Source organism: Maylandia zebra, linkage group LG17 (genome assembly GCF_041146795.1).
Source record: "Maylandia zebra isolate NMK-2024a linkage group LG17, Mzebra_GT3a, whole genome shotgun sequence".
NCBI classification, from domain to species: domain Eukaryota; kingdom Metazoa; phylum Chordata; class Actinopteri; order Cichliformes; family Cichlidae; genus Maylandia; species Maylandia zebra.
This window is the reverse complement of record NC_135183.1, coordinates 7,105,018-7,132,064: the sequence shown is the minus strand read 5'-3', so window position 1 is coordinate 7,132,064 and position 27,047 is coordinate 7,105,018. Positions and strand designations below refer to the sequence as shown.

Below are 27,047 nucleotides of genomic sequence, written 5' to 3'. Positions count from 1 at the left end.
AGGCACCTTCTGAAGTTTTCACCAGTGGATTGCCAGAAAGTAAATAAAACGTCCAGTGTGCCAATGCTTGTTTCTGCTACTCTATGTGATAGACATTAAATTTGCCTAGTTTTGTCACTGAAACTATAATATAGCCCATGAGATTAATGCTCAGAGTTGGTTATTAAAAAACATTTTTGATAAACAAAAAGATTTTAGCTTCGCATTGTGTCACTTGGAGTGGTTGAAAAGGTGATTCTATTGCGATTTTTAACAAGGCTTAAATGTGGTTTCTTCAGAATCATCTCCCGTACTTTAAACTGTAAATTAAAAAGCACAAAACCATCCAATATGTACTTTGAGGGATTGTAACTCAGAAAATATTCACATTTTTAAGGTAAAATTTCACATAGTTATGTCAAAGGTAATGAAATGATTTTACTTTGAAGAAAAATGTTGATTCTAAGTTGGCTAGGTGGGAGGCACTGATTGATTTTGATTCATGAAATAATCCTTACTTATAACGTATTTGCTTCTTGAGGCCAGTTCTGCCATGCTGTCATGTTGTTCTTGTTGGAAACACCTTAAATAGACTGGATAAATGCATTCCCATACACAGCTCATACACACAACTTTCCTTATGGATCTCTGCATTTCCTGTTGGTTCCAAGTTTAAAGTCCAGATGCCCTTTTTTTGCCTTTCCTCTAAAGCATACTGGCTATTGTTTTTCAGATTCCCTTAGAGTGCCATCAGAGTAAAATGTGCCCCTTGCATCACCAGCTGTAGATAAAACTACCATGAAAGCAGCTGAACGTGGGTTTGTCCAACAGCACAAGATGTAATTTTAAGTGTGTAGCTGACATCAAATAAAGACTCAGTCTGAGCACAGCCATGAGCCAATCCTTTATCTAATAAAGAAATAATGAATACTGAGTAGGCTATTCATGGCTGAGAATGTGAACAACATGTTGAAAATTGTTGTGGCAAATGTGATGCCATCACAAGATAGTGGGTACAAAATCAGAACTGGAGACTAACTCCTATTATTTAAGCCTTAATCCAGCAAGATTTGCATTATCTTTTTTTGGTGGTATCAAAACTCTAATGCTCACCCTGGCTGCCCACCTGGACAATGAGAGAAATCCATGCAACAAAGCGAGACTAAATGAGTCTGCAAAGCTTGGTGGTTGTTCTTTATGACCTCCACGTTATTTTAAATGAATGTTTTACAGTACACAGTGGAATGCGATGCCGTGACGATATCAAAAATCTCGATTAACACTGGTTTAAGATAACAAAGCGCCGCGAGAGTCACAATTAAGACAGTACAGTGTTGATGCACAAAAAACACAAGTTATTCATACATTCTAAAGTGCTGTGATACAAGTCTCCAACAATCACATTTGACAGGCTGCCACAAACACTATACCTCCGCAGCATGAATTTTGTTAAATTATTATTAAACCGAGGCAATAAAACTCCCAAAGAATCCCTCGTATTCATCATCCCAGAAACTGCAGAGGCAATATTTTCACATATACACGAAGATCATGAGGATGGGATATGAATCAAAAATTATAAATAGGATTTTGTTCATGTTCATACTGTCCCATTTCTTGCAGATTCCATCTTATTCAATTTCCATTTCATCCATTCAGATGACACTCTCATCTGCAACTACGAGAGCCTCAGTGAGCAGGTAGTGGTCAGATGTATGGTCCCTGGTCAGTTATCACAGATGCAAATCACATGCATAAATTTGAATGTGCCGCCCTCCAAATGAGGACTCAAAAAACATTACTTCATCTTTTAGAGAACAAGATGGGTTTGTTTGGTTGTAGGCTTACAGTTCTTGGAATTGATAGACAGGGAATAGCTCAAAGTTCATTCATGGACTTTACTCCTGCTGTAGGTTAGCTGTACTCAGTTGTAGCTTGCTTCTCCTGTGGGATAAAAATTGTGCTTGTAATTTATCAGAACTGGCTTAAATATTTTTTGTTGTTGTTCTGTGTGTCTTCTCCATGCTGTTTAGTATTTGTCCTGTGAGAATGGAGTAACATTTACCCACTATAGATAAAAAGCAGACCATCACCATGTGTTCGGTTCTTCTGGCATTTTCCATTTTTGCATCCTTACTCACAGAGATCTGACTGCCAATAACTAACGTGTTCACTAAGAATATACTACACACTCAACTATTTTATCTCGTACGCAGTCTGCCGAAGCATGCATGGTATGAATCTGTGTCTGGGCATAAAGCCAGTTCTAATTTAGTTGAGCCAGTGGGCAAAAAAAAGCTTTATTGGGGTTGCATCTCATATAAGGTTAGCCAAACTGGAGGTAGTCTCTCTTCGAGCGTGACGGTCCATATGTCCTGAAACAGTGAAGATGTGCAAAACCCGGTCTACAAACCGCCGTCCGTGCCTCGTCCTCTCAAGAAGGATCACCACTACAGAGTATATCCCAACACCCACAACTGCAGCTCCACCTCCAGCCAGCAAAACCACTCCAGAAATGTACATGTCATTAAGGGCTTGGCCAGGCTTTGGCATACGGTTGGCAAGGGCCAGATGCAGTAGAACCCCTCCACAAATCAACAGTGACAGCCCGGTAATTAAAACCACTAGAAGGTCCGATAAACCACCGCTCTTTAGCATGTCGATCCGCTGTCGGCTCCGAACGCAATTCATGTCCTGCACAGCTGAGCTGAGAAGTTGTTTGAGCAGGACTCCCAAGGCTAGCAGGCACAAAGCTGTGCCCGTGCCGAGCCGCCACTCACTCGAGACGCTGGTGGTAGTCGAAAGAAGGCCGACGCCCCCAAGTCCGCAACCCAGGATGAGAATCACAGCGACACAGTAGCAGAGGAAAGACTTCCCAGGATCTCTGAACCACCACAGCTCCACTTGTTCCTCTAGGATGCTGTGCTGAATCTGTGCTGGGTCTGCTGGACCATTAAGGCCCAGTTCAGGACTCCTGGCTTCCCTTGCGGGGGGAAGGTTGTCCAGCTCCGGCATTGTAGTGGTACTCCCAGCCTGCTGAAGAAGGATGCAACCACCACAACGAGGGAATGAGAATCCACAAGGTTACTTTGGTCCTTCCTAAATCTACCAAAGGTTACTGCAGGTCAATCAGGACAAGCAAGAGATTCCAGAAGTTTTATGGGGGAATTTGCTCAAAATTATCCAGAAATTTTTCGATTTTTAGCAGATCTAAAAAGAGGTTAAATGTAATTCCCCAAAAATGTTCCAAAAAATTTTACTGAGATCAGTGTATTGTATTTTATCCACAATGGTTTGTACTCAAAGGTTCCACAAAGTTAGTTTGGATGTATTGTTCCTGAAAATTCATGGAATTTCTTGTAGTTTTTCTTGTAGTTAACACCGGATACAGAGTCAGATCCCAGTCATCCTTAATGCGTTAGTTTCTGAATCAAAGAATCCACACATCGGCAAAAGTGTTAGTTGGTAGCAGTCACCTGGAAGACAAGACATACAGTTCATTCAGTGCTGTAGGTGGCCTCTCCAGCTTACTTAGTTAGATAACTGTCTTACTAACTAGTACATAGATTCAATTCCTAACCAAACAATAAGTCACAGCACAGAAATGCATGGATAAGAAGTGCTCGTCTATCATTTCTTCCCCAAGCACAACGTGGAGAGGAGTAATAGCTTAACTTTCAGATCAATTCAATTCAATTCAATTGAATCTACACAGCACCAAATCACAACAACAGTCGCTTCAAGGTGCTCTAACCACCCACGTTCAACAGTGTCTGGCTAAACACAGGCTTATATACGAAGACTTTACTTCTGTTTCTTCCTTCTTGTTTTTAAGGGTCTCTTTGTTTTCCACACCCTGAAGGATGTGATCAGTACAAGATAAGTTAAAGAAAAACTTCAGACCAGCTAAAAATCCTCTGCATGCTGAGCTCCAGAGATTGAAGTTCTTTGCCTCCTATTCACCAACAAGTTTGTTTTTTGTTTCTGCTCTTTTATTTTTTGACACTGTGTGAAACCTGAGAAGCAACAAGCACAAACAGTGTTATTCAGCTCGGTGTCAAGTTTCTCTTTAAAAATTTTAAGTTTGTGTATATTTTGCAGCAACGGATAAAAAGCAGACAAATTAAAGACACGTACACACACATATACACACACAAAGTTTCTATGTAAAAAAAACTTGGTGTGCTGACACCGGCAACCTTTTCTTTCTCTCGTTATCACTATGGTAATGAGTTGCCACTACAGAGGCGGCTGGATAAAAGGAGCATCAGCTGTCGATAGAATAAACAATTCCTATCCACGCACACACTGAAAATCAAACAGCTAATCCACAAATGTAAATTTTCGTTCTTTTCATCCTTCCAAACAGACACCCACACAGCCTCACTTGACGAATCTTTCTATTACCTTGAGTCCAGTAAATCTTCTTTTCCTTCCTCACATGCACTGTTAACACAAATTGGAGTAAACCCCCCAAATCACCACCAACCCTTTATTTAACCTTCTTGCTGACCTCAGCACATTTAGCGTCCACACTGTAGTTTGTAACCTCTTCACACACCCGTAACACAGTTATGTAAACAAACAGCAAGCAAACAACCTCAAGGTTATGGCTCTCCACAGCTTGTCTTTCAAAAAAAAAAAAACTGTCTGCGGCTTTATTTCTATCAAAGTCACAGGCCCACGCTGTCCAACAGAAGCTGACAGTAGTCACAGTTTGTCCTCAGCAGTCGTGGATCCAAATTGAAATTGAAATCGCATCTTTGAATCCCCCCCCACACACACACAGACACACACGCTGTTTGGAAAAGACTAAACAAACATGCAAGATCACATTTCTTGTCAGTATGGACAGGTACCGCCTTGTATCGAGGTGGAGCAGTTATACCGTGACACGGGGAGATATGAGTTGCATACACAAGGTGTGAAATGAAGAGTGAGGTAATTACAGCCGAGGAGGAGGGTGTTTATTGGCAACATGCTGTTCTGGAAGCTTTTCACATCCTGTATCTGGTGGAGTGCTGTGTCAGTATGTGTGTGTGCGCGCGCGCGTGTGTGTGTGTGTGTGGTTGGCTTTTTTACAGTTGTAGATAAGTAGTTAAAAGAAATGCTATAAAAAGAACATGTGACTTATCACGTTTAATCATATGATAAGCCTGTGCATGTTTCACTGAGTATCTGCATTTGTTTTCGCATATGTGCACGTGTGTGACTCTGTGTGTGCACCTGTGCATGTATGTTGAGTCACTAATTAATCCCAGCTGATTTGAGCTCAGTGTCACTGACAGGTGAGGCCAAAAACACAGCACAGTCACTGAGATGAAGAAACATATGATTTAAGGTGAAAAAAAGAAAGACGCTACAACGCCACCCAAAGCTGTGAAACTATCCCTTTGATTCCTGCTGAACTCGTTTATGAGACATTATTTATACTCTTTCGTTAAGCTCCTAGTAACATGAAGCGCGTGATCAACAGGGCGACAGAGCGAGAGGCACGTGACACAAGATGAAACTGAACCCTCGATGACGCGAGTATATCTTACTTCATGTTCTGTTTTTCGCAGTCGAATCCCCACAGAGACAAAACACAGACACAGAACTGCTGGGCTGTGTCTGCCTTTCTTCTTTTTATCACTTATATGACCTCTAAACCCTGTCATATCATCCGTGTCTTATTGGCTTCATAAATATCTCCACAAAAGCACTGACTCACTGCCTAACTCTGTGCTGGCCTCCTTTTAAGAAATAGAAAAGAAGTAGAGAGGCACAAATAATTTACACAAACAAATTATTCAGTTTTTCCACTGTGCTCTGCTCAAGTCACTAATGTCAAAAGTTGACTTTTTTTTCTTTAGTAAAAGCTTGAAATAATCTTTGGTTGTCAGTCTGAAACCTTGATACAGTCTGACACAGATTGTGAATGAGGTAGGGCCATCTCCTCATGCTTGAAAATTCAAAAAGATTTTGCGGCACTGCTGTTGCCCGAAGTCATCTTCATCCCACTGTTTTACACCCGTGCGCTAAAACCTTCAGTGCACCATGTCTAACGATGAATCTTCACACCTTTAGCCGTCGATTCACACTCCCACAACTCTTGGCATATTCATAAAATATAGATCCGCAGATGCACTACTGCCGCTGACTGTAAAACTCAGTGAGGCTGAGTTGACAAGCAGCATTATTGAGAATCTGCTTCATCCCTTCATTTGGACTGACAATCCCGGCACTTGTCGTGACCTATGAATGTGGCAGGTACTTGCATATCAAAAATGTGCTGATTATAAATCAGCACATCTTGATGTCTAAAGTAGCTTATAAAGGCATTTGAAAGCTACTCTAGTGATTATTATTTAAATTTATCAGAAGACACAGTGTCTGAAGACCACCGTAGATGGCTGTCTTTTAAGTGACAGGAATAATAAGTGTGTCATGGACACTCAGCTCTGCAGAAGTACTGACATGATTGAAATGGGCTGACACTACCAGTAAAAACATTCTCTGTACTGCTAATGCAACCAAAACTTAATTAAAGTCATTAAAAATCCCAAAGACACTGTAATTGTAAGCCCCGGACACAGAGTATCATCCTCTTTCTCTTTCGCTCTCTCCGTCTCTGCTACGTTTTCAGCCCACAAGGTCACAAGAGGAGCTGTGCTTTAGAGTAAAATACAGTATACCTCACTCCAATTACCTGGGAAGCTTTGGGACTCCGGTATTCCCGCCTCTGTTATGTTGGCCAGCTGAATTCATTTCACCGGCCATTAGTGCCTCGTTTTACTGTTGATGAGGGGTTCTTTTTAAAGTTGGATGTCAGGATATCGTATGCTAATCAGAGTGCCGGTCAGCAGAGTTTGATAGAAGAGAGCAAAAGCATCCAAAGAAAGTGAAGTAGGCAAAATTTTGCTTATTTTAAAAATGCAAAGAAAGAAAGAAAAATGCAGGGACTCAGGTGGGAGAATGAAAGCGCAATAACCCCAAAATGAAGTGGCAAAGGTGCAGTGCAGAACGTGGTAGCTTACAGCAGATAAAAGCATGCGTTGACATCCAGGGAAGCTCGGACTGGAATGCAATGCGTATTACGTTTTGACTGTCAGAGGAAAAAAAGAGAAAACAGCTTTATTCAGGTAAGCACAGCACAATGGGAAGTGGCTTGTATGCTGTTTAAAAAAAGCTGAAACATTGTTTGCCAGGCTGTTGCAACTTCTGTGAATTCATTCTGGAGCACACAGACTGGAGGGGAAGAGGAAGTTTGGGGCTCAAAACCAAACTTGTTGTGCTATAGACAGCCTTTCCTTCAGTATTTGCAGTTCATTTGCTTTCCTCTAAATTATGTTCACTATATTTAGAGGTTTTTTTTCCAATCTTCACATCCTCTTACTGCACAAATGTAGAACAAGGCATCAGTGCCAAATAATCAAAGCGAAAATATGTCAGAAAAAAGATAGATCCTTCTGCTCCTGCTGCTGAATTTCCTGCTGTGTGCATTTTTTATCTGAGGACGGCAGGACGGGCTGAAGGGGAGTCCATGGGAGATTAGACGATGTGTTGCTGTGGTGACAAAGCAATGCTGTACTTCCTGTCTCCCCCCCCCCTTTTACACTCGCACCCACCCTCTTCTCCTCTAGTCAGGCGTTGATTCTCTTGGCGTCCCCACGGGCGAAGAGAGGGGTCAGGGTTGGCTCCATCTGTCTATGTGATGGGCATCGGTGCCAAGCGCCACGGGGGCTGGAGGGAGAGGAAAGAAGACTTGTGCGGAGTGGGAGGGTAACGGATGTTTCTGAGCAGTCATCTGGGACTCCGAATGGGGCTGAAACTGGGCCTGGGGAGTGGGAAAGGGGTTCAGGGAAGTGGATTGGGGATAAGGGCGTTAGAAGCAAAGGGACAGAGGGAAAGGCTAGGGGCTAAGGAGAGTGCTGAGACTTCACTCTTGTTCCTGGTATAACAAAGGTGGCTGGCAAAGAAGAATGATGCTGAATAGGTCTTTATGCAGGCAAGCTGGATCTTTCGTCTGTTCTCTAGTCACAATGGACAGGCAAGACACTCGGGGAGCCTCGCTGTGTCCGGAACCAGTGATGAGACAATGGCAGAGTCAGTATTACTGTCCTCACTCTGCCAGGCATCACAAGGGAAAACCTAAGAGAAAAAGAAAAGACTTTTACAGGAGCTGCACATACTGTTCTTTAACCCTATGGTTCACTTTAAAAGCACTTACACGTTCATTCCTCTCCTGTTCTGCCACTGAAATTCAGCTTCTATCCCTCTAACAGCAAGCAAATCACTGTGTTCAAATGTTAAAGATGCTTCAAGTCTACAAACCGGTGCGTGATCGTCAAACTGATTAACGAGCTTAATTAAAATCTTGCACATTATCAAGGAACGGAATACCCAGATGAACCCCCGCAACACCGCAACCAGAACTACGTTTCTTTTTCAGAAACTAATGGTTTGTTTTCAGCTACTGGGGTTTTAAAGATGGCAGTGTGGGTTGGATTTAACTAATTCTATAGCTGGTGGATGGACTACCATGAAATTTACTGCAGGCATTCATTTTCAGTTTGTCCGGCGCCACCCGTCAGGATGAACTTTTGGTCCCGGGTGAAAAGTCTCAACAAATGAGAAGTGGTTCAAGTACCATCTGGGATGATTCATGATGAATCTGTCGATGCCTTAAATTTTAATCTTGTGCCATTACTAATTAATTACTCTAGGTGTGATTAAGCCCAGAGGGAACACAGTGGAAGTAGTTTGATGTGATTCCTGGAGTGCTGCAGCGAGAAACTGCTACAATCACACTTCAGCGTGCGACTGTACCTGGCTTCGGGACCTTTGGGGTGGACAGGGACATTAATCTAAGTGGTAAGAACAAATGTGAATGGATTGCAGTAGTTGTGATTAAAGAAAAAGTGGTTTAATACCAGATATGTTACTGCAAAACAATGTTTCTCGATTGGATTCCTCCATCAGCTGCCACAAAGGTCATCCAAATGACCGTGTACGTGGTCGGTAGCTATGTATAGCAAACAGATGCTTACCACCCTCTGTCCATCTTGAATGTATTGTGTCTCAAAGTAAAATGGAGATAATTATGCATGGCTTCTTGTCTTGATTATTTGTTATCCCTTATTCCTCTGCCTGAGCAAATCATCCCTGGATCGCCTACAAATGATCCGGAATGCCTCTTTCACGCACCAGGTCCCATGGGATATAGATTTTGTCTTCCTTACACTGGCTCCCCCTAAAGTTTACGCTTCAGTTAAAACTTTTGGTAAGCCCTTTCAGAGCCCTCCATGGTCAGACAACTCTGTATGTCAGTGAATTACTACAACCAAACATAACATCTAGATCCCTGAGGTCTGTGATTTAGGTTAAAGACAAAAAAATGGTGACTGTGCTTTTGAGGTTGTGGCTCTCTCATACCACAATACCCAAATTCAGTTTAGATTTAAGTTCCTTGTTGTTCCTTCACTTTTTTATAATCCATTTAACTGGGCTCTTCTTTTAGCATAATCTTCTACCTTTATGGGCTATTGAGCTACACGTTTCCGATGTTTTGGCAGATATACCGCAGTAATTTCCAAACTTTTGGGATGAATAAGTTGTTGTTTTCTTACCTCATCTATTGTCAGAAACTTTGGCTAATTGCCAATCCCTTCTACATTAATGGCATTCCCAACTGCTCCACCTGCACTTTGTTGCTAATTAGCTAGCGTTAATATGGCTAACGTGAAAATTTGTCGACATTGCAATCTGATGCATTAGGCAGCTTCACAGAGCAGCTAGTGTGGCTGCAGACCTTCAGTTGTAAGCGATATTAATATTTTTAGATGCTTTAAACTTCCCATTTTCATTCTCCTCCTTACCCACTGCCTCATCTCAGGTGATTTTCTTCCTTCCCAAATGAGCTTTATATCTCAGCTTATGACACAATATCACCCTGACTGGCACGACCAGCCAAGACCTTCCCCCCTGACACTTTATCCACAACCAAGCACACACACTCATCCCCATCTGCTTTCTTCACACTCTTCCTTATCTCCATAGCTTTACACACGTTTCCTCCCTTTTTTCTATGCCTCTCATATCGTTCTCTGTCTCACTACCAGTGCTCCTCTGTGTGGCTACTTCTTATCTTTTCTGTCTGCTCGGGTATTGGGATGTTGTGAAGGCAGAGATGTGCATGGGGTGTGGAGGGGGGATTACTCACAGAGGTCCCTCTGGATTCAGGTAAAAGCCTGTTTGACTCAAAGCCCCATGCAAACATGTGTCATGCACACAGCTACCTGGACCTTTTTCCCTGTTTTGGTGTTTACATTGTTTTCTCCTTGAAATTCTGATGCTATTCTCCCTTCAATCATTCTTGTATTCACATCCCATCATTCCCAACATTAAAAAATATGCCAATTCATCAGCCTCGGTAAAACTGCTGAGTATTGTTAATCCCCAACGCGAACACATGTTAACAATCAAAGCCAAAACTCGATTTGCACAAATTTGTTATCTGGAATATGGTGTTCCTCTCTTTTTAAATAGACGTCTTCCTCTCACTGCTGCTGTTGACAAAAATGTAGACCAGTCTAATTCAGCTTAGCAGAGGCTCTGGATCTCACTCAGCCGGTACGATGGGAGCCAAATGGGGCTTTTAACACACTGAGCGCAATTCAAAATGGCTCGAATATTTCTGCTTCTGTCAAACTGGCTCCTTTACCATGACTCCAGAAATCCAGATTTTTTTTCTTTCTTTCTCTTTTTTTTTTTGAAAGTTGAAGGAAATTAACTGAATGACGTGCATAATGACTAAGTTGTGTAATAACCCTCGGTCCCCGAAGTGGAGGAGTGTTGATTAAAAAAGAAAAAGAAAAAAGGGAAGAACCTCTGTCCAGCCGGTTGCTTTCCCTTGTCATGCACAGCTGCAATATTAAAACGCTAATCAAATCACCAATTAACATGCTGGTCCCCTTCTGCTTCACTCCCGCTGACGATGGAAAAGGCTCACCCCCACCTCCCCATCTTCTGTCTTTGTTTATTTTAACCCTGACCCTTTCCTCTTGTGGGTTTTAAAGGTGATTTTCAACATATTTTAATTTGATATTGGCTGTCTGGTGATGATAATTGTAATGAATGAGATGGCTGTCTCAGTGTCTGGCTATTTCCTCACTACCTGAACTGATGTCTCCATCCTGCAGCTGCACGTTGTGGCTGAACTTTTAATACAGATTTTTAGTCTTAGGTGACAGGAATTTTTTTTGACATCTATGTTCCCCGGAGGATGAAACCTAACAACTATAATGAGCTCCCAACTTTCTCTGTAGTGCCTATATGAGGAGGACACCTGCGGTTAAGTGAGATGTTCTAATGACTATTGTATCGATAAGATTGAAAAAACACTGATGCCCCCACACTTTTATATGCTTAATATGAAACTAGAGCGAGCAGCTTGCTATAATGTTTATATATATCACAGACAGAGAGCCAGCAAGAAAACTGATACATGCCAGAGTATTGATAAAGTTTCAAAAATCTCTCCCCATGCTCTCCTTCATCTCCTCTTCCCCTCACTCCCTTACCAGTCACAACAGATGGCTACCCCTCCTTTGAGCCCGGTTCTGCCCGAGGGTATCTTCCTGTTAAAATGGATCTTTGTCTTCCCATCGTCGCAAAATACTTCCTCCTATGAGATTGTCAGATCATTGGCTCTTTATTTTATTACATAAATTGTACTTGGGCTTGATCTGTAACTTCTTGGAGTCTCTACTGCTCGCAAGTACCTGGAAAGCAAATAGCCTTCCCATCACTGTCGGGTTTTTTTAATAGCACCGTTCTAGCAATAGTAAACACATGTTAATGTGTTAACCAGTTAAAAACAATGACGCAAGTGCTAAAACACCAACATGTTAGCAGTGGATTTAAAGCTGCAGTGCTGATCACAAAGGGAAAAGCAGCCCGTGGATCTACAGCGGCTTCATCAAACTTAAACATGCCTCTTTGTCAATTCAGTCTGTTATAGAAGTAAATAATTGATTGATTCATATATAATGCCAGCAAGCTCCAGCGTAGACTGCACTAACAACATGGTATTTTTTTTATAAGCTGCGTAAGTGAAAACCTGAATCATGTTTGGAAATGCTATTAGTCTCATCTTTTAAAAAGGTGGGACCTCCCACTGATGAGACAAAAGTGGATCCTGCCAACATGATGTGAGGGTTTCAGCGGGAGAAACTGGTAAGGAATACAGGATGCTGACACTCAGCTATGTCTGTGTGTGCAGTAAGCATTTTCTCACTGATAAGTTAGAAATCAGTGTCATTTTAAGCTTACTGTATTTCTGCAGGCTAAGCTGAGGCATTTTTGACATTATTCAGCTTGTGTTACAGACGTTTTTCAGAATGATACGAGTGACACTGTTTTGACTGCAAGTGCCTTCGCTAACCACAGCAGAATGCTTATATAGCTAACATTAACTACCAGCAAAGATTGCCAAAATAATCCTCTGATGTGGTGAAATCTAATATTTTTAGCCAGCTGCAGTCATTTTGCGAGTGATTCAGCCCTTGATTGTGGTGCCCGCTGTTCTCCCCTCCAGTGGAGGTGGTGTTCAGAGGTAAAGCACTATCTCTACAAGCTGCTGGTATGGATGCGTGTAGATGTAAAAACAATCTTGTGCAAACAGCTTAAAGTTATGATCGTCAATTTGATGCAAGTACAAAAGGAAGAATTGCCTTTTCTGAACACAGTCTGGCAGTTTAGCCTCATCTCACCCCTTTATGGAATTCATTATGCTTACTGATGGATGTGTATTATACCCAGGGACAGGAGTGGATGTAGTCATTACAGCTGCTACCGATGCCACACTACATACCTGACTGTGTGCATCTGCTGACGGTGGAGAAAGGGGGATATTTAAGATTCTTGTCTGATACTCTACTCTGATTTGTGTGTTGTCTCAAAGCCAACACACAAACACATACAAAAAACGCACCCTGTGTTGCACGGTTATCCACAGACTCAATCACTGACTCACTTTGTTTTTCTCCTTCTTTCATCCTGCACTCTGTGTTGACTTCAGGCTCTTTCTTAACAAGGTCTATCACATGTTGTTTTCAGCCTGACTTGTTTTTAAGAGTTAGACCTCATCTTAAATGATCCTTAAAGTGCTTTCGGTGTAGAGAGACTGACAGTCAGCATGTAACCTCGGCTCATTAAGATGCCCTGCCATGATTCATCTTCGGCCTTTAGATTAGTACCAGCAGATCAAGAGGTTATGAGCAAAGCAGCAGGGGTCATGCCTGGACAGTCTATTGATCTGTTGCAATTGCGAAGGCTTGAATACAGCTACAACACTCCCTTTCTATGTGGTTTATGGATTTTCCACAATGCAGCAAAACTGATAGCTGAGTATATGACAGCAGCCCTATGAAGTGATGATCTACAGCGTATCTGAAGCCCTATGTGTTTGATAACTGTGGACCAGCCTACCAGAGCAAAGGTTAGTGGGTATGGCATAATGTCAATATCTTTTACTTCCTTGTTTTCCTCAGTATAAAATAGACAATTTATTCTTCCGGGAAAGTCCAGAAAGCATACGAGCATGACAATGCAACTATTGTGGGAAAAGTGACACCAATATCCAGGCACCTTACATCTACATACAATGGATTTCTTTAAGAAGTAGTGCTTACATCTATCATAAGGTAGATAGATAGATAGATAGATAGATAGATAGATAGATAGATAGATAGATAGATAGATAGATAGATAGATAGATAGATAGATAGATAGATAGATTTAGTCTTTTAGTTAAGTCCTTACAAAAGCCAAGAGAGAAAAACACTTTTAAAAAGAGACACGGATACTGACCTTTATATGATAACACTTTAACAGTTTAGTATACAACTTACTAAATTGTTAAATATTTTGTTTTTTAAAAATAAAGGTGCTATGTCCGTGACACCAGCCTGCACTACTGCGCAGATGAGCGCTATTATTACTATTATTATTACTGATCGACAGTGACCTTCTTTTATAATCCTTTTTATAATACTGCTGTTCATTCGGGAATAAAGGAACGTGAATAATGTAGCAGTTACAAAAACTCGCATGTAAGTTTTTAAATAAATCGGATTTAAGAAAAAAAGCCCTTTGTTGGTAAAAAGTTGAAACTCTTCTGTGTTTGGAGCTTGTTTATTAGAAGCCACTCTTACCTGTGCGCTAAGCTGTTCACACTGAATGCCTTCAGCTCCGCGCAGTAGCTGCGCTCGATTTCTTTTCAGTAATTCCCAGCTCGTTGTCCAGATCATCAAAGTCCCACAGCCGTATGTCGCCGCATACCTTCAGCCGTCTTTTGGATGAGAGGGTCCAGAGCAATGAATGTGCCGTGGGTGCCGCGCTTCCCCTCCTTTCGCTCTCGGTGAAAGCCCACAGTCTCTCTGCCTCTCCGCCGGACGGACTTCCCCCGTTTAATGCAGGTGTGGCCGCGCACGGCGACAGGGGACGCCGATGGGAGGGGACAGAGAGTCAGCGAATCGACCTCCGCACTGCCGTGGGTCCCCAGAGGGAAACCAGCACATGAAACGAAGGACGGCTGCTCCTGATAAATAAAAGATTCACTGTGATTGTGGTGGAGGGCTGTCAGGTTTACAGAGTAATATTGGTTTAACCCTTCCAGTCCACAAGGAGGCGAAAAGTCTGCTGATCAATAGATTAATCAATAACTGTAGCTAGTGTTAACAGATTGATATAATATTAATCTAACTGATTAACATTAGGGCTATAAGGCGGTGCACTTGTTGTTTTTCTGCCATTCATCACTTAGCAGTGACATAACGTGATTGATTCTGAGACAGAAAGCAAATTTCTGAGCAATTTCTATTGCTGCTCCTGTGGAACTCTCCATCATGCTGATGTTTGTGCGCTATTGAGCGCTTTAACCCTTGTATAGTGTTCGGGTCTGTGAGACCCGTTTTCAGTTTTTCTCAAAAGAAAAATTAAACAATTAATTATTTTTTCAACCTGAAATTCATTGGCTTTGGCTTATTTTCTGTGAAGAACATAAATCCGAACTAATTTTCAATGACCTCATACTGTACCTCCCCCCACGCATTTACATTACATACAAGGTGTTCGGGTCCACTGGACCCAGGTCTAATAAAAGTGTTGAAAGTGTAGGTCCTGTGTTCCCACACTCTGTCTTCCTCCTTTCTGGTGCTGCTGATAGTGTTTTCTTCCCCTCCTGCTCGCGCACAAAGTTGCAACATTGTTGAAAATTCAACTATCAACACCGTCTGCTCTGACATTCCCGCACATTTTACCCTCTTTCTTGAGGGATCCAAATTTTATTTTCTCATACCCTGTCCCACCTGCAAATTAGGGGCATAATACTATAAATAAGACTTTGCCAGTGTGGTTCTTTATCACAACTGATCAAGATGGCAAAAGATTATCTGCTGCGAGGGCCATCCAATTGATTTTGGAAGAGAGAGAGGCTTCGGATGATGATGTTGACAAAGAGGTTTCAGAATATTTCACATTTCTGAAAATTCAGAGTCTGACAGTGACTTTGAAGAAGAGGATGAGGTTGAGCACCATTTAGTAACAAAACGAAGACGAGTACTCCATCTGCAGCCAGCTCAGGACCAGAACAAGCCCACCAGACAGCAAGTGAAGAAATATGGATGTCAATAACTGGTGAAATTAAATGGTCTTCTTGCCCAAGAAATGGGCCACCCTGCAGAGCTGTTACTGTGATAAGCCAGGGCCAACACGGCTGACAGTTACTCATGTGCAGGACATCAAGTCTTCATTTGAGCTTTTCATCCCAGATTCCATCCAGAAAATTATTCTGGATTGCAGTAATCTAGAAGGAAGGTGTGTTTTTGGAGAGAGGTGGAAGGAGATGGACCAAATTCATCTAAGAACCCCAAAGGCCTACTTTGGGGTTCTTATCCTTGCAGGAGTTTTCAGGTCCAAAGGGGAATCCAAAGAATCCCTGTGGGATGCAGAAACCGGCAAGAACCTTTCCGTGCATCAGTGTCTCTGGAAAACTTCCACAAAATTTCCAGGATTATCCGTTATGATAACCGAGACGACAGACCAGCTCGACGGCAGTGAGATAAGCTAGCTGCCATCAGGACAGTGTGGGATAAGTGTGTGCGCCACCTCCCCCTGTTTTACAAACCTGGGCCTAATGTCACCATTGATGAGCAGCTGATCCCATTTAGTTGTGAAACATATTGCTTCACGTGTAAATGTGTTGTGTCTTTCCACTCACTCCACTTGATTACAACTGATTTATTTTTTTTATAACATTTTATAAAAAAAAAAAAAAAAAAAAAAAACGAGAAGCACATTAATTCATAAATGTGATCTAACAAAGGTAAAGGGAAAAAAATTAACAATGTTTACTATTCATATGGCTTGTAATTGGGATGAAGTAAACATCTGTTGAGTAATTTAACATAAAATTGTTTGATAGTGTTAATTTGGAAAGCCAAAACTCTAGCGGGTCCACCAGACCCATGAACACTGGCTGAGTAACAAAAATATGAACACCACACAAGGGTTAATAGATTGTTTTAGCAACTGCGTCTATGATAGGCTCCGTTGGTCTTCTTAGAAAAACAATTTCTGTTGTGTTTTCCATGTATCCAGCCTATATAAGTTTAAATCCATACCTATTCTTATAACGTGTTTGGCATATATGGATGTGTATGTGTCTGTACCCCCCATCACCACAGTTTCTGCCCAAAGAAACTAAAAAGACTGATTCGACTTATCTGCTAAAGCGTGGTCAGGCTGGGAAGCTGGGATCAGATAAAAGACCAGATCTGTGTAGTTTATTGGCATGCAAAAAAAAAAACGTTTTTAAAAAAAATAAAATAATAATTTGTGTTATTATACTGTGACATGTCCTTCTCATGTACAATTTATTCCACTTAAAGGCCCCATGAAATGACAGAGTCAAGCAAGAATAATACACTCTGGTTACAGTTTTACACCTCGAGCCAAAAACCTGCTTCACATTCTTAAATAGAACTACTACGGGTGATATGGTGCATTTACAAGTACTAAACAATTAAAGTAAGTAACATTACATTTCTATAGCATCTTTCAAGATGCATTTAAAAAAAGGATAAAAAAAATAAGATTAAAACATCCTTAAAGAAAGACGAACGATGCTCCAATTTTATTACTTTTTATTATTTTCAAATGTTTCAGATGGCTATGCCAAAGTCCAGACAGGCAAATTCAGATTTGACCTTTGGCCTTCAGCTTTTTCACGTGTCTTGAAGTAAAACTCATTTGCCCATACTTCCAGTTTATATTCAAAGCACAACATCATTTGATTCTTCTAATAAAAGAAACTTCCAGAGCCAGAAAACTCATGTGTTTGGTTTGTTTGTGTGGACGTCTGGGAGCTACATCCACGTAGATCACATCTTACGGCACTGCACTAAACTGGTGCCTCTCCTCATCTGTTGATCATTTGGAGTCTGGATCATATTCACACATCTGCAGGTTTCCTTCCTGCAGCACAGTCTTCATTGCATTCGATATTTTCATCCTCTTCAGGGCCACATTCCAAAATTAGATCAAGTGCTTCATTCACAGTTAGTCACTCACGTACTGTGGTGCTACCACAGACTGTCATGTGCACGGAGAGAAGTATTATTTTTAGACCAAAGATACAGGAGCTGATTAGAGTAGATGTGTTGGATGGATACCATAGAGCAAGAGAGTGAACGTGGGAGTGGAGCTATATCCAAGGACCCTTATTATCTTTTCATCTGTACATTATACATACCTGAACATCAGACTGTGTTGCCAACAATTTGTTCAAACAAAGTTTTTGTTTGTTTTTTTGCATACTACTTCACAGTGAGTTGTTCCTTCTGATAAATAGCCTCGTTGTGATATAACACATTGAGCATAGCATCTCTGACACAAAGGAGATTATTGGGTGATTTCTTTGAGGGGGAGGGGCTTTGCCAAGAGTAACTATAATCCATTTATATCGTTTGTCGCCTAGTGATGCCCCATAAATTGGATAATACAGAAAAAAACATTTTATGCCTCTTGTGGAAATAAAAACAAAAAAGAAGAGTAAAATGATTTCATTACAAAAATAAAAGTGAAAACGTAGTGTCACCATCACTAATGTTCAGACTTGGTGTCCTGTGATGAATTACCTCTATGGCTGCAATATTAGAGTTTAGTACAATTTTATTTGTTTCCTTTTCCATTTGGCAATGTCATTCTTTGGATTAGTTCAATGTCTGATGTGTAATATGTTAGAATGTTAGAAAAAATCAAGCTGTCTGTGCATGACACAAGCACAAATCATGTTAAAGAATAGGCCATCCATCCATGTAATTAGTCGCTTATCCAGTTCAGGGTCGGTGGAGATATGGAGCCTATCCCAGCTCTCATAGGGTGAGAGGTGAGGTACACCTCGGACAGATTTCCAGTCCATCACAGGGCTAAAGCAGAGAGACAGCCATAGAATTGCCAGTTAACCTTAGAAACATATCTTTGGACTGTAGAAGGAAGGCACTATGCAGGCACAGGGAGAACAATCTCCACGCAGAAAGGCCCTGCCAGGATTGACCCCTAGGACCTGTGAGGCAACTGCAGATGAATGTCAGTTTTAAAACATCACATTTGACGTTTTAACCAAAGTCTAGATGTGACAAGGTTTATTTAGTTATTGTGCTGTTATCATGAATACAGTTTTTTACATTTTGGTTTGATAGTGTCAGAGTAAATGGTATAATCTCACCAGAACTGGAGGGGTTCATCACTTTCATGTCACTCTAACCAGTGTATTTCCAGAGCTTAAAGTCTGGCACACTGACATGGCCACGCTTAAAAAGATATTCTATAACAATAATAATAATAATAATAATAACAGTAATAATCCAGCTAGATGGGAACATTCCCAGATGTTACTTTTTCAAAAAACAAATATTGTAATTAGATTTTCAAAGAACTTTACCCAGATGTTTAATAATGTTCCTGTAAGGTCAAAAGTTTAACTAAGCTATAGCATTGCTACGAGGCAGCAGTGGCAATAACCGCACCACCCTGCCACCGCCAGAAGAAATCACAAATGTATTAATATTTTAGGTTGTTTTGGGTTACACTGTCAGACCTCTGGTGCAGCTAAAGATGCTGTTTGTGTATGTGTGAGTTTCCCTTTCACTTTGGCTGTAGTAAAGAGATTTTGTTCTCTGTCTAAGGGGACAATTTACTCTTTCAGTGTATCGGGCTCCAGCTAAAAAGTGTCTGCCAAGCTAAACACAATTTTGAAGCTAAACATTCAAAAAACTAAAAATCTGTTGTTTTGCATTTCCAAATAGTAGCGCTGGGTGATGTGTCAACCCAGCACAGCACTGTGTTGCTGTTGATCCAACCAGCACACTCACTCTGGGAGGTAAAGGGGCTGTAGTGGGGGGTAACAGACAAAAACAAAAGCAGCCTATCATTTGGTTACATTAGCAGCTCTTGTTTGTTTTTGTGATACTTGTTTTTTTTTTTTTCAAGCTGCATTATGCCCCCCCCCCCCCCCCCCCCCCCCCCCCCCAAACTGAAGTAAACCAAGTATCAACAATGACTGAATTTAAAGTGGCTGCCATCAAATGACTCCAGAGAGGGACGCTGGCATGTGAGAGTGAAACAAAATGTTACTGATGTAGTCTCACAGCAGTATGTTTTATTCAAAGTCAAATTAAATTGCAAAAAAAGGTCACATTTCTTTTAAACACACTCAACAGCACCCTGGCACATTATATTGATTATCACATTCTCCTTTGATTGCTGCAGCGGTGTTTAGAAAGAACCTTTTTGCCATGACTTTGCAAAAACTGGACCTAAGGAGCAGATTCAGATTACTGACAAAAGGTCTAAAAGATTTATTTACAGAATGAATTGAATTGGAAACTGGCAGGAGGTCAACAGGGCAGGAACTAATCACAACTAGTGGGCTGATGGTGATCGACAACTGGTAGTAGAAGTTTGCAAATCAGATGCTGTATTCAACTTTAAGATCTTATTTGTTAAGTTTAGGGTTTGAGGCGTTGGAGGGGTAGCAGGTGGGCAGGCTGGAATCCAAGGGAGGCAGAGGAGGTTTGATGGATTGTGGGCAGGCAGGTGAGCAACAAAAGAACCCATGTTTCCGCAGTGATCGACTAGCTTCCATGTGCATAAGAGGTAAGAGGGCAGCTCTGATCTTCAGACTCCTTGATGGAAAACAGGTAAGTACTGTGGAAACAAATCATGAATTCAAGGAAGGGAAGCAGGAGAGGCTACTGAAATACACCAGGACAAGCACTAACCAGGAAGAGCAAAGTTACCACTGTTGTGGAAACAACAATCTGGTCTTTAAATAGCATATGCTGTTAAGACACTGCACTGCAGGTGCATGTGTGCAAGCCTAGGACAAGGCAACTCCATTCATAGGTGGAGGCACAGATGATCAACTCACATTCGCCAACTAAAAACAGGGAGAGAGAGAGACAGAGAGTGAACAAGAAAGAAAAAAGGAAAAAACTCCTTTTTTGTCAATGACCTGGATGGGAGGCAGGCGTCAGCTGGAGGGCACAGGGGATTGGAAGAGACTGGCTTTAGTTGTGAAACACGGAAGGCTGGGTGATTTTTCATGGATGAGAGTAGCAAAGAAAGGCAGCAAAACAATATCTCTGAAGGACAATCAAACATTCTGACTTGCAACATTTAGCAGGGCCCAGGTCCTCTTCCTGTTAGCAAGATGGCAAGATTTTCATCAGCAGTCCATAGAAGAGCTTGGTCTCCAAATACTGCTACTTCACGGGGTGGCTGGAGTCTATGTCAGCTACGTTAAGCGAGAGAAAGGGTACACCCTGGACAGGTCAGTGACCTGTCATGGCGCGAACTGGTAGAAGAGGCGAGCATATTCAATCCATCATAATGAGACCTCCACAAGGAAGTGTTTGAGAAAAGCGTATTCAGTAAGTGAAAATAAAATAAACAATAAAAGGTGAATCAAATGGACCATTACGGCAAGGCTGGGATGGTCAGTTTGGTAAAGTAAATCCGTTGGGCATCTTTCTTTGCCTTTAGACAACAATTCTGATGGCAAAAGAGCCAAACGGGACAGGCAAAAAAAAAAAAAAAAAAAAAAAAAAAAAAGCAGAGAGCAGTTTTAGTTCTTGATTTGTCCAATAGAGTCGAGTGACAGCCAGAGGTCAAACAAACATTATCACCCAAAGCTTCACTAAAGCTTTTCTAAACTTGGGCAATAAACAGAAACCCTATTGGAGAATGTCATGCTTGCCAGTTACTACAGGTCCCAGCACACACACAGACATACGAGGATGACTCAGTTCAAGTTTCTTTATTTACAGTGATTCATCTTTTCAAACTATAACATCCCAGATCAGGGCTCCAGCTGTCCTACCACCAAACTCAGCATCAGCTCTCATTCCTCACTTCCCAGGTGCTGGTGCGCTACTGAAATAAGGGAGGCGAGATTAGACAATTATTGCCAGCTGTCCTTCAGCCTCCCCTGCACCTGAGCCACAGACCACACCCCGCCACATAGACTATGCCTTAAGAGATGCTGTGTAACCTGAGCACATGACTTGCTCAGTTTAGCAGTTTAAGAAGCGGTGGGTAGCTTTGGTAAAGTTGTAAATGGCTGTGCGTCCTTCAGATGGGAGCAGAGGAGCTAGAGTCATATGTAAGACAGCGATCGATGTGGAATGGATAGTGGTTGCAAATGACCTGCAGGTGGTTGTGTGCCACTTTTATTGCTAGCACATACAGTGCATGCCAAAACATATTCTGTTCCATCATTGTCTACTGAGGGCCATCAAAAAGAACATTTTAACGATGAAACGATTCAGCTTACCTTGGGGTGGCATGCAAATTTAGCAGTGTGGACTAAGCAAATTACCTGCAAGTGCACAGAAGCACAGCACACCTGGGGGGATGGGTGCAGGGTTCGGGCCAGTTTGGAGCCTGCAGATAACTATCGGGACAGAGCATCAGGTTTGACATTTCGTGAACTAGAGCAATAGGTTATGAAAGTGAAGCAAATAGTTTGTTTGGCATTTAGGTAATTGGCGTGAAAGAGGGAAACATTTATCAGTGAGGCAATCTGGCTGCAGCATTGACCACTGATAGAAATTTGTAAACCTCAGAAACCATTGCAGCTGTTTACAAGATGCACGAGGAACAAGCCAATCAGTGACTGCTTTTAGCTTTTCTGCATCCGTCTTCACCTTTTTTAGGACCCAGGAATGACAGAGCTGATGTGAAACTCATATTTTTCAGGCTTCACAAACAAGTTTGTTTCCAAGAGTCTCTTGAAGCAAAGTCTGACATGTCTTTGGTGTTTGGTGGAGTCTTAGAAAATCAAAATGTCTAAAAATGTTTAGGATGTCTCTCACAGCACATTTTTCTGGACCTGAAAGACAGTGGTAGCATTAGTGAGCCCAAAGGGTAGAACCAGATATTCAAACTAAACAAGAGAAATGCAAAGTGCAGTTTTCCATTCATCCTCTTTCCTGATCTGGACATGACTATAAGCAATAGCAGTAGCAAAGGTCTACTTTAGTGAAAGCTCTGGTGCAATGTGAGCTCAAAAGTGGATGTGATTAATAGGAATGAATACTTGTTTTCTACTGCGATCTGATTTAGTCCTTAATAATCAATAGAAGGTCTGGGAATCTTGTCTCAGACTCTGCACCTACCAGGGAAGAGGACAGATGAATTATACCAGCTTCGAGTTAATCTTTTCTTCTCCGTGACCTCTCTCTCGGGATGAGAGAGGTTATATAGATGAGTGGAGAGAAGACGAGATCTATTGTGCATTTGTTTGGTGTGGAGGGAGTGACAGAGCCTTTTCTTTATTGAATACTGGACCCAAGTCACGGTACGCCTTTGGAATAAGAGAAAGATCAGGATGTGTTTGTTTGGGTCTCTTCAGCTCTTTTGATCAATATGTCACACAGGCAGTTATTATTAATAAAAATCTTTGGTTCATCTCAAGATGACAATTTATCTTTTATCTGATCATTTAGGGAGGGCCTTTTTCCTTCCCAACCAGTTTAGGCAGCCATAACTCGAAATAAGGAGAAATCTGAGAATTCTTATTACCTTTCAGAAGATTCAATAAAAAGCAGGCAAACTCTTTCTCTTGGTCAAAAACTAAATTAGGCATAGCTGACAGATTCGGTGAGGTTAGTGATTATAGAGGCTTTTGCCAACTGAAGAGTGTAAACCTTTAACAGACTAATGTGTGAAATCTTGTGATAACCATATGGGAAGAGCTTAAACAACAAGGTACACTGAAGCGGGAAATCTTAGCAACATCCCAACTCCCTGCCAAATGGCTCAGGTGAGCGGGGAGCAAGATGGCAAGTGTGAGGTTGTGAAGGAGCTTCTGAACTAGAGGTGGATGTACTGGTTTGGGCTGTTGCTTCAGTAATACTTGTAATAATTTGTGGACTCCATAGTACAGTGCATTTGTTGATGTTGATGAGTGACACTTAATCAAGAAAGTCAGAAACTGCTCACGTGGGTCTAACAAAACTGGGGCTTGAACTGCAGTTGGGTTTGTAAGGAGGAGACCCAGATTTCCGACAACAGGTTTAAAGTGGCAGGAGGTCAACGGGGTAGGAATTAATCATGACTGGTGAGATCTGCAGAGAGGGAGAGAGACTGTTAGAGATGGCCAGCAGGAAATAAAGGTTTGCAAAGGAGACATCCTATTTAACTCTGAGATCTTGCTTGTTAAGTTTGGATTTGGGGCATTGGAGGGGTAGGAGTTGGGCAGGCTGTAATCCAAGGGAGGCGGAGGAGGAGTGGGCAGGCAGGTGAGCAAGAGTGGAGTCCTTGTTTTCGCAGTAACTGACTAACTCTGTTTGAAACAGAGATAAGGACTTTGGACTCGAATGGGAAACAAGTCGGTGCTCCGAGTTCAGACTTTAAATACCGTATATGGATAAGACAAAGCAAAAAGCAGGCAGAAGCACAACCAATGTCTTCTTCACCAGAGTGAGAGAGAGGGGAAATCAACCCAGAGCCTACTTAGAACCTAATACTTTCAAATGTTATTCAGAGCTGCCTGAATCTTTGTAAAGAAAGCCACATTTCAAACAAGTCTTTCATTTTATAGATATTATAGGCTATATTATCAATCAAATATCTATGTTTGGCACAGAATAAAGTGAGAACTTGAAGTGTGAATCTGCTTATAGCATGCATCAGTCTCGAAGAAGTCCTCTCAAATGTGCTCAGTAGTTTTTCTATGTAGTCCACAGCTTTATAGTCCACAGCTCTGATAATTAAAGGTCAACCATGTGTATCGAATGCTTCGATAATAAAAATGCACTACCTCACACTTTAGAAAATTAGAAGAACTGAACTTGGAAGAGAGTCTGCTCACTGTCGCCTGCACACAGTCTTATTGCCTAGAGGTTGACATTCTGTGAGTCTCAATAACTTGTTTTTCATCATGTTCCTCTTCAGAGCCACCATGTTTCTCTCCAGGTGCTCCCTGTAGCAGGAACACTCCATCTGTGTTTATTATACTTCTGGCCCCACCTGAGGGAAAAGGGGAGTGTTCTCATGAACAGATGCACTGCAATCTGTTAATAGTGGTGACACCGCCATAAGAAAACATCAGATTTATTCCTAAAATACAGGGAGGAAATCTACATTCATTCTGGAAAATAACTCTTTAGGCTTGTATATTATGAATATGTGAATCACAGTTGTTCATCTTGACATTTGATACAAAAATGTCCTACAACCTCAATGTAATTTAGTTTATCTTTTTTGTAATTAGAGGAAAGGTGTTAGGGAAGGAACCAGTGGAGAGGAGAAAATAGGAGATGACGTGCAATATTGCTGCTGACATATGGGAGTAATAAGTAATGTCGGCACTCATGAATACAGTCACTTTAACAAGTGTTCACACATGTGCACCCCCATGCACCTGCACACACTCCTCCGTTTTTGGCCAGTGGAAAACTGCAGTGCTACACATTATTTGTGTATACGTAATCAATGCATGCAATGATCTGTATTCAGAACAATGATTATTCTCCTCAGCCTTATCCTAACCTTTATCTAGAGCTACATCTTTGTCTTTATCTGCATTTAAATTCATTTTAACATACACAACAACCTGGAAAAAACACTAAGGCAAAAGCTCGTGTCTGTTCACAGCATATCAAGTCTTCTTCTTCACTCACCTCTTTTCACTCTCTGTGTGTTTATACATCACTTTCGATTTAATCATTATTATTCATCTCTGACTCTTTTCCACAGCATGTCTTTTGTTGTGTCTCCCTCACCTTCTTTCCAACTGATCGCAGCAGGTGGCAACCTGCCTGAATCTGGTCATGCAGGAGGTTTCTTCCTGTCCAAAGAGAGGTTTTCCTTCCCACTTTTGCTTGGTAGTAGCTCATAAGAGGTCATGCTGGGGTTTTCTCTCTGTGTTGTGTTGTGGTTGCAGCACTGAATTTAAACACTTTATTCTTTGTTTGTTACAATTATAATGTTAGATTCCTGGAAGAATTAATAAATTTTTCTACACATGAAAAGAAGTATCCAAATGGGAAAACAAAAGTAAGTATAGATCAAATAAAAAATATCAGCATCATGTAATCCTCTAATCTAACACGATCAACAGGCTTTGGAACAATAGCATATTTTTCTGGCAGGTTAAATGTGAACTAAATGAATAAGTGATAAGGATTAGACATTCTTACTTACAGGATCTTCTTTCTTCTCAGCACAATGTTTCATTTTCACAGGCTAGGATTTATAATAATAAACACTTGCTGCTTCCATATTCAAATGAAATACATTTTGCATCAAACATGCATTAGAAAGCACATCTTCTCCAGTGTAAATGTTTATTTTTTGTAGCCTTTTCTATTGATTTCTTTTATTGATTTTTACTTTTATCGCGTGGGTGCCAACCCAACTTTTCCAACATAACAGATGATACGTTGTCCGATCTTGCTCTGAAAGGCTATATATTCACCCAAACATATACTCAACTAACTCCACAATTTCCAAAAAGTTGTACTTGACATACTTTTTTTAATTTAACCCTGAACCATCTTAACCATCACGGAAATGCTCTCATTTTCTAAACCCTGAAAGTTTGAAGCGCACAGAGATAGCACTTGAAAAGCACGCACACACACGTACACATAAGCATACCAAATGAGAGGAGAAGCTCATCCAGCACTGATCAGGCACCTGATCCTCGATCTATAAGGACCAGAGTCTCATTTCCATTTAAATTAAAGATAACCCAAGTTGGCAAGATGATACAAACTATCACCAATGATGAGGGAACAGAAACTTTTCTTGCCCAATAACAGCAGTGAAATGAGCCCTTTGATCAATAACAGTTTGTTTTTGCTTTTTCTAATGATTGGACAAGTGTTTTCCAAGAATTCATTAATTTTTCATTGGTGCGGCTGAAAAACTCTTTTAAGATGCATGTAAATGACCACTTTCAGACTTTTAAGAACAAGGTGACTTCAAAAGGCAATAAAACAGCAAAAATACTTTGGATTAAAACAGCATTAGCTGTGAATGTAAACTGGAAACACAATTTTTGTCATAAATTGTTTAATGATGTGCTACACAAAGTTTTAAGAGTAGCATCAGAGCTGACAGTGATAAACCTCAGTAAAAGATGTGCATGATAACAGTGAATTGTCTGATAAGAGGTCACTTTTAGATAATGAAACAACAGTGTCCTCGACTGATCGCCACTTCCAGTCAGTGTTGAGACAAAATCTTTGACCTACTATGTTTCTAGGGCTGAAAATCCAAGAGGAAAGTGTTTTAACTCTAAGCCAGCACTGCAGTCTTGGTAATAGGATGTTAATGTTAGGCCTAGGACACTGGAATCAATTCAAAATTCATTTTGGCTTCTCCTTAACTTGTGACCAAATGAATGTCAATTATGGCTGTTTGGGGGGTGAAGTTAGGTTCATGCTGCTCTAACCTGGGTCAAAAAGATCCCTCCTTTGAAAGCCATACTCGAGGCCATCCACTAAGACATT

General features: G+C 41.2%; 1 protein-coding gene across 2 annotated transcripts; it reads right to left on the bottom strand.

The window, feature by feature from the left end:
- Positions 1 to 1,159: 1,159 nt before the first annotated feature.
- Positions 1,160 to 14,417, bottom strand: tmem125a (transmembrane protein 125a). Of its 2 annotated transcripts, none has more exons than XM_004562139.3 (3): positions 14,178 to 14,417; positions 6,671 to 8,112; positions 1,160 to 3,455 (listed from the first exon to the last, which is right to left on the bottom strand). In XM_004562139.3, the coding sequence occupies exon 3, from the start codon at positions 2,992 to 2,994 to the stop codon at positions 2,296 to 2,298; it is 699 nt and encodes a 232-aa protein (XP_004562196.1). In that variant the 5' UTR covers positions 2,995 to 3,455; positions 6,671 to 8,112; positions 14,178 to 14,417; the 3' UTR covers positions 1,160 to 2,295. The 2 variants fall into 2 exon arrangements, with proteins under 2 accessions (XP_004562196.1, XP_004562197.1); XM_004562140.2 differs by having other exon boundaries at positions 7,590 to 8,112.
- Between the last annotated feature and the right edge of the window lie 12,630 nt (positions 14,418 to 27,047).

What these genes read in the sequence shown, in the direction of transcription:
- tmem125a (XM_004562139.3), bottom strand. Translation starts at nt 2,994, where the DNA reads ATGCCGGAGCTGGACAACCTTCCCCCCGCAAGGGAAGCCAGGAGTCCT.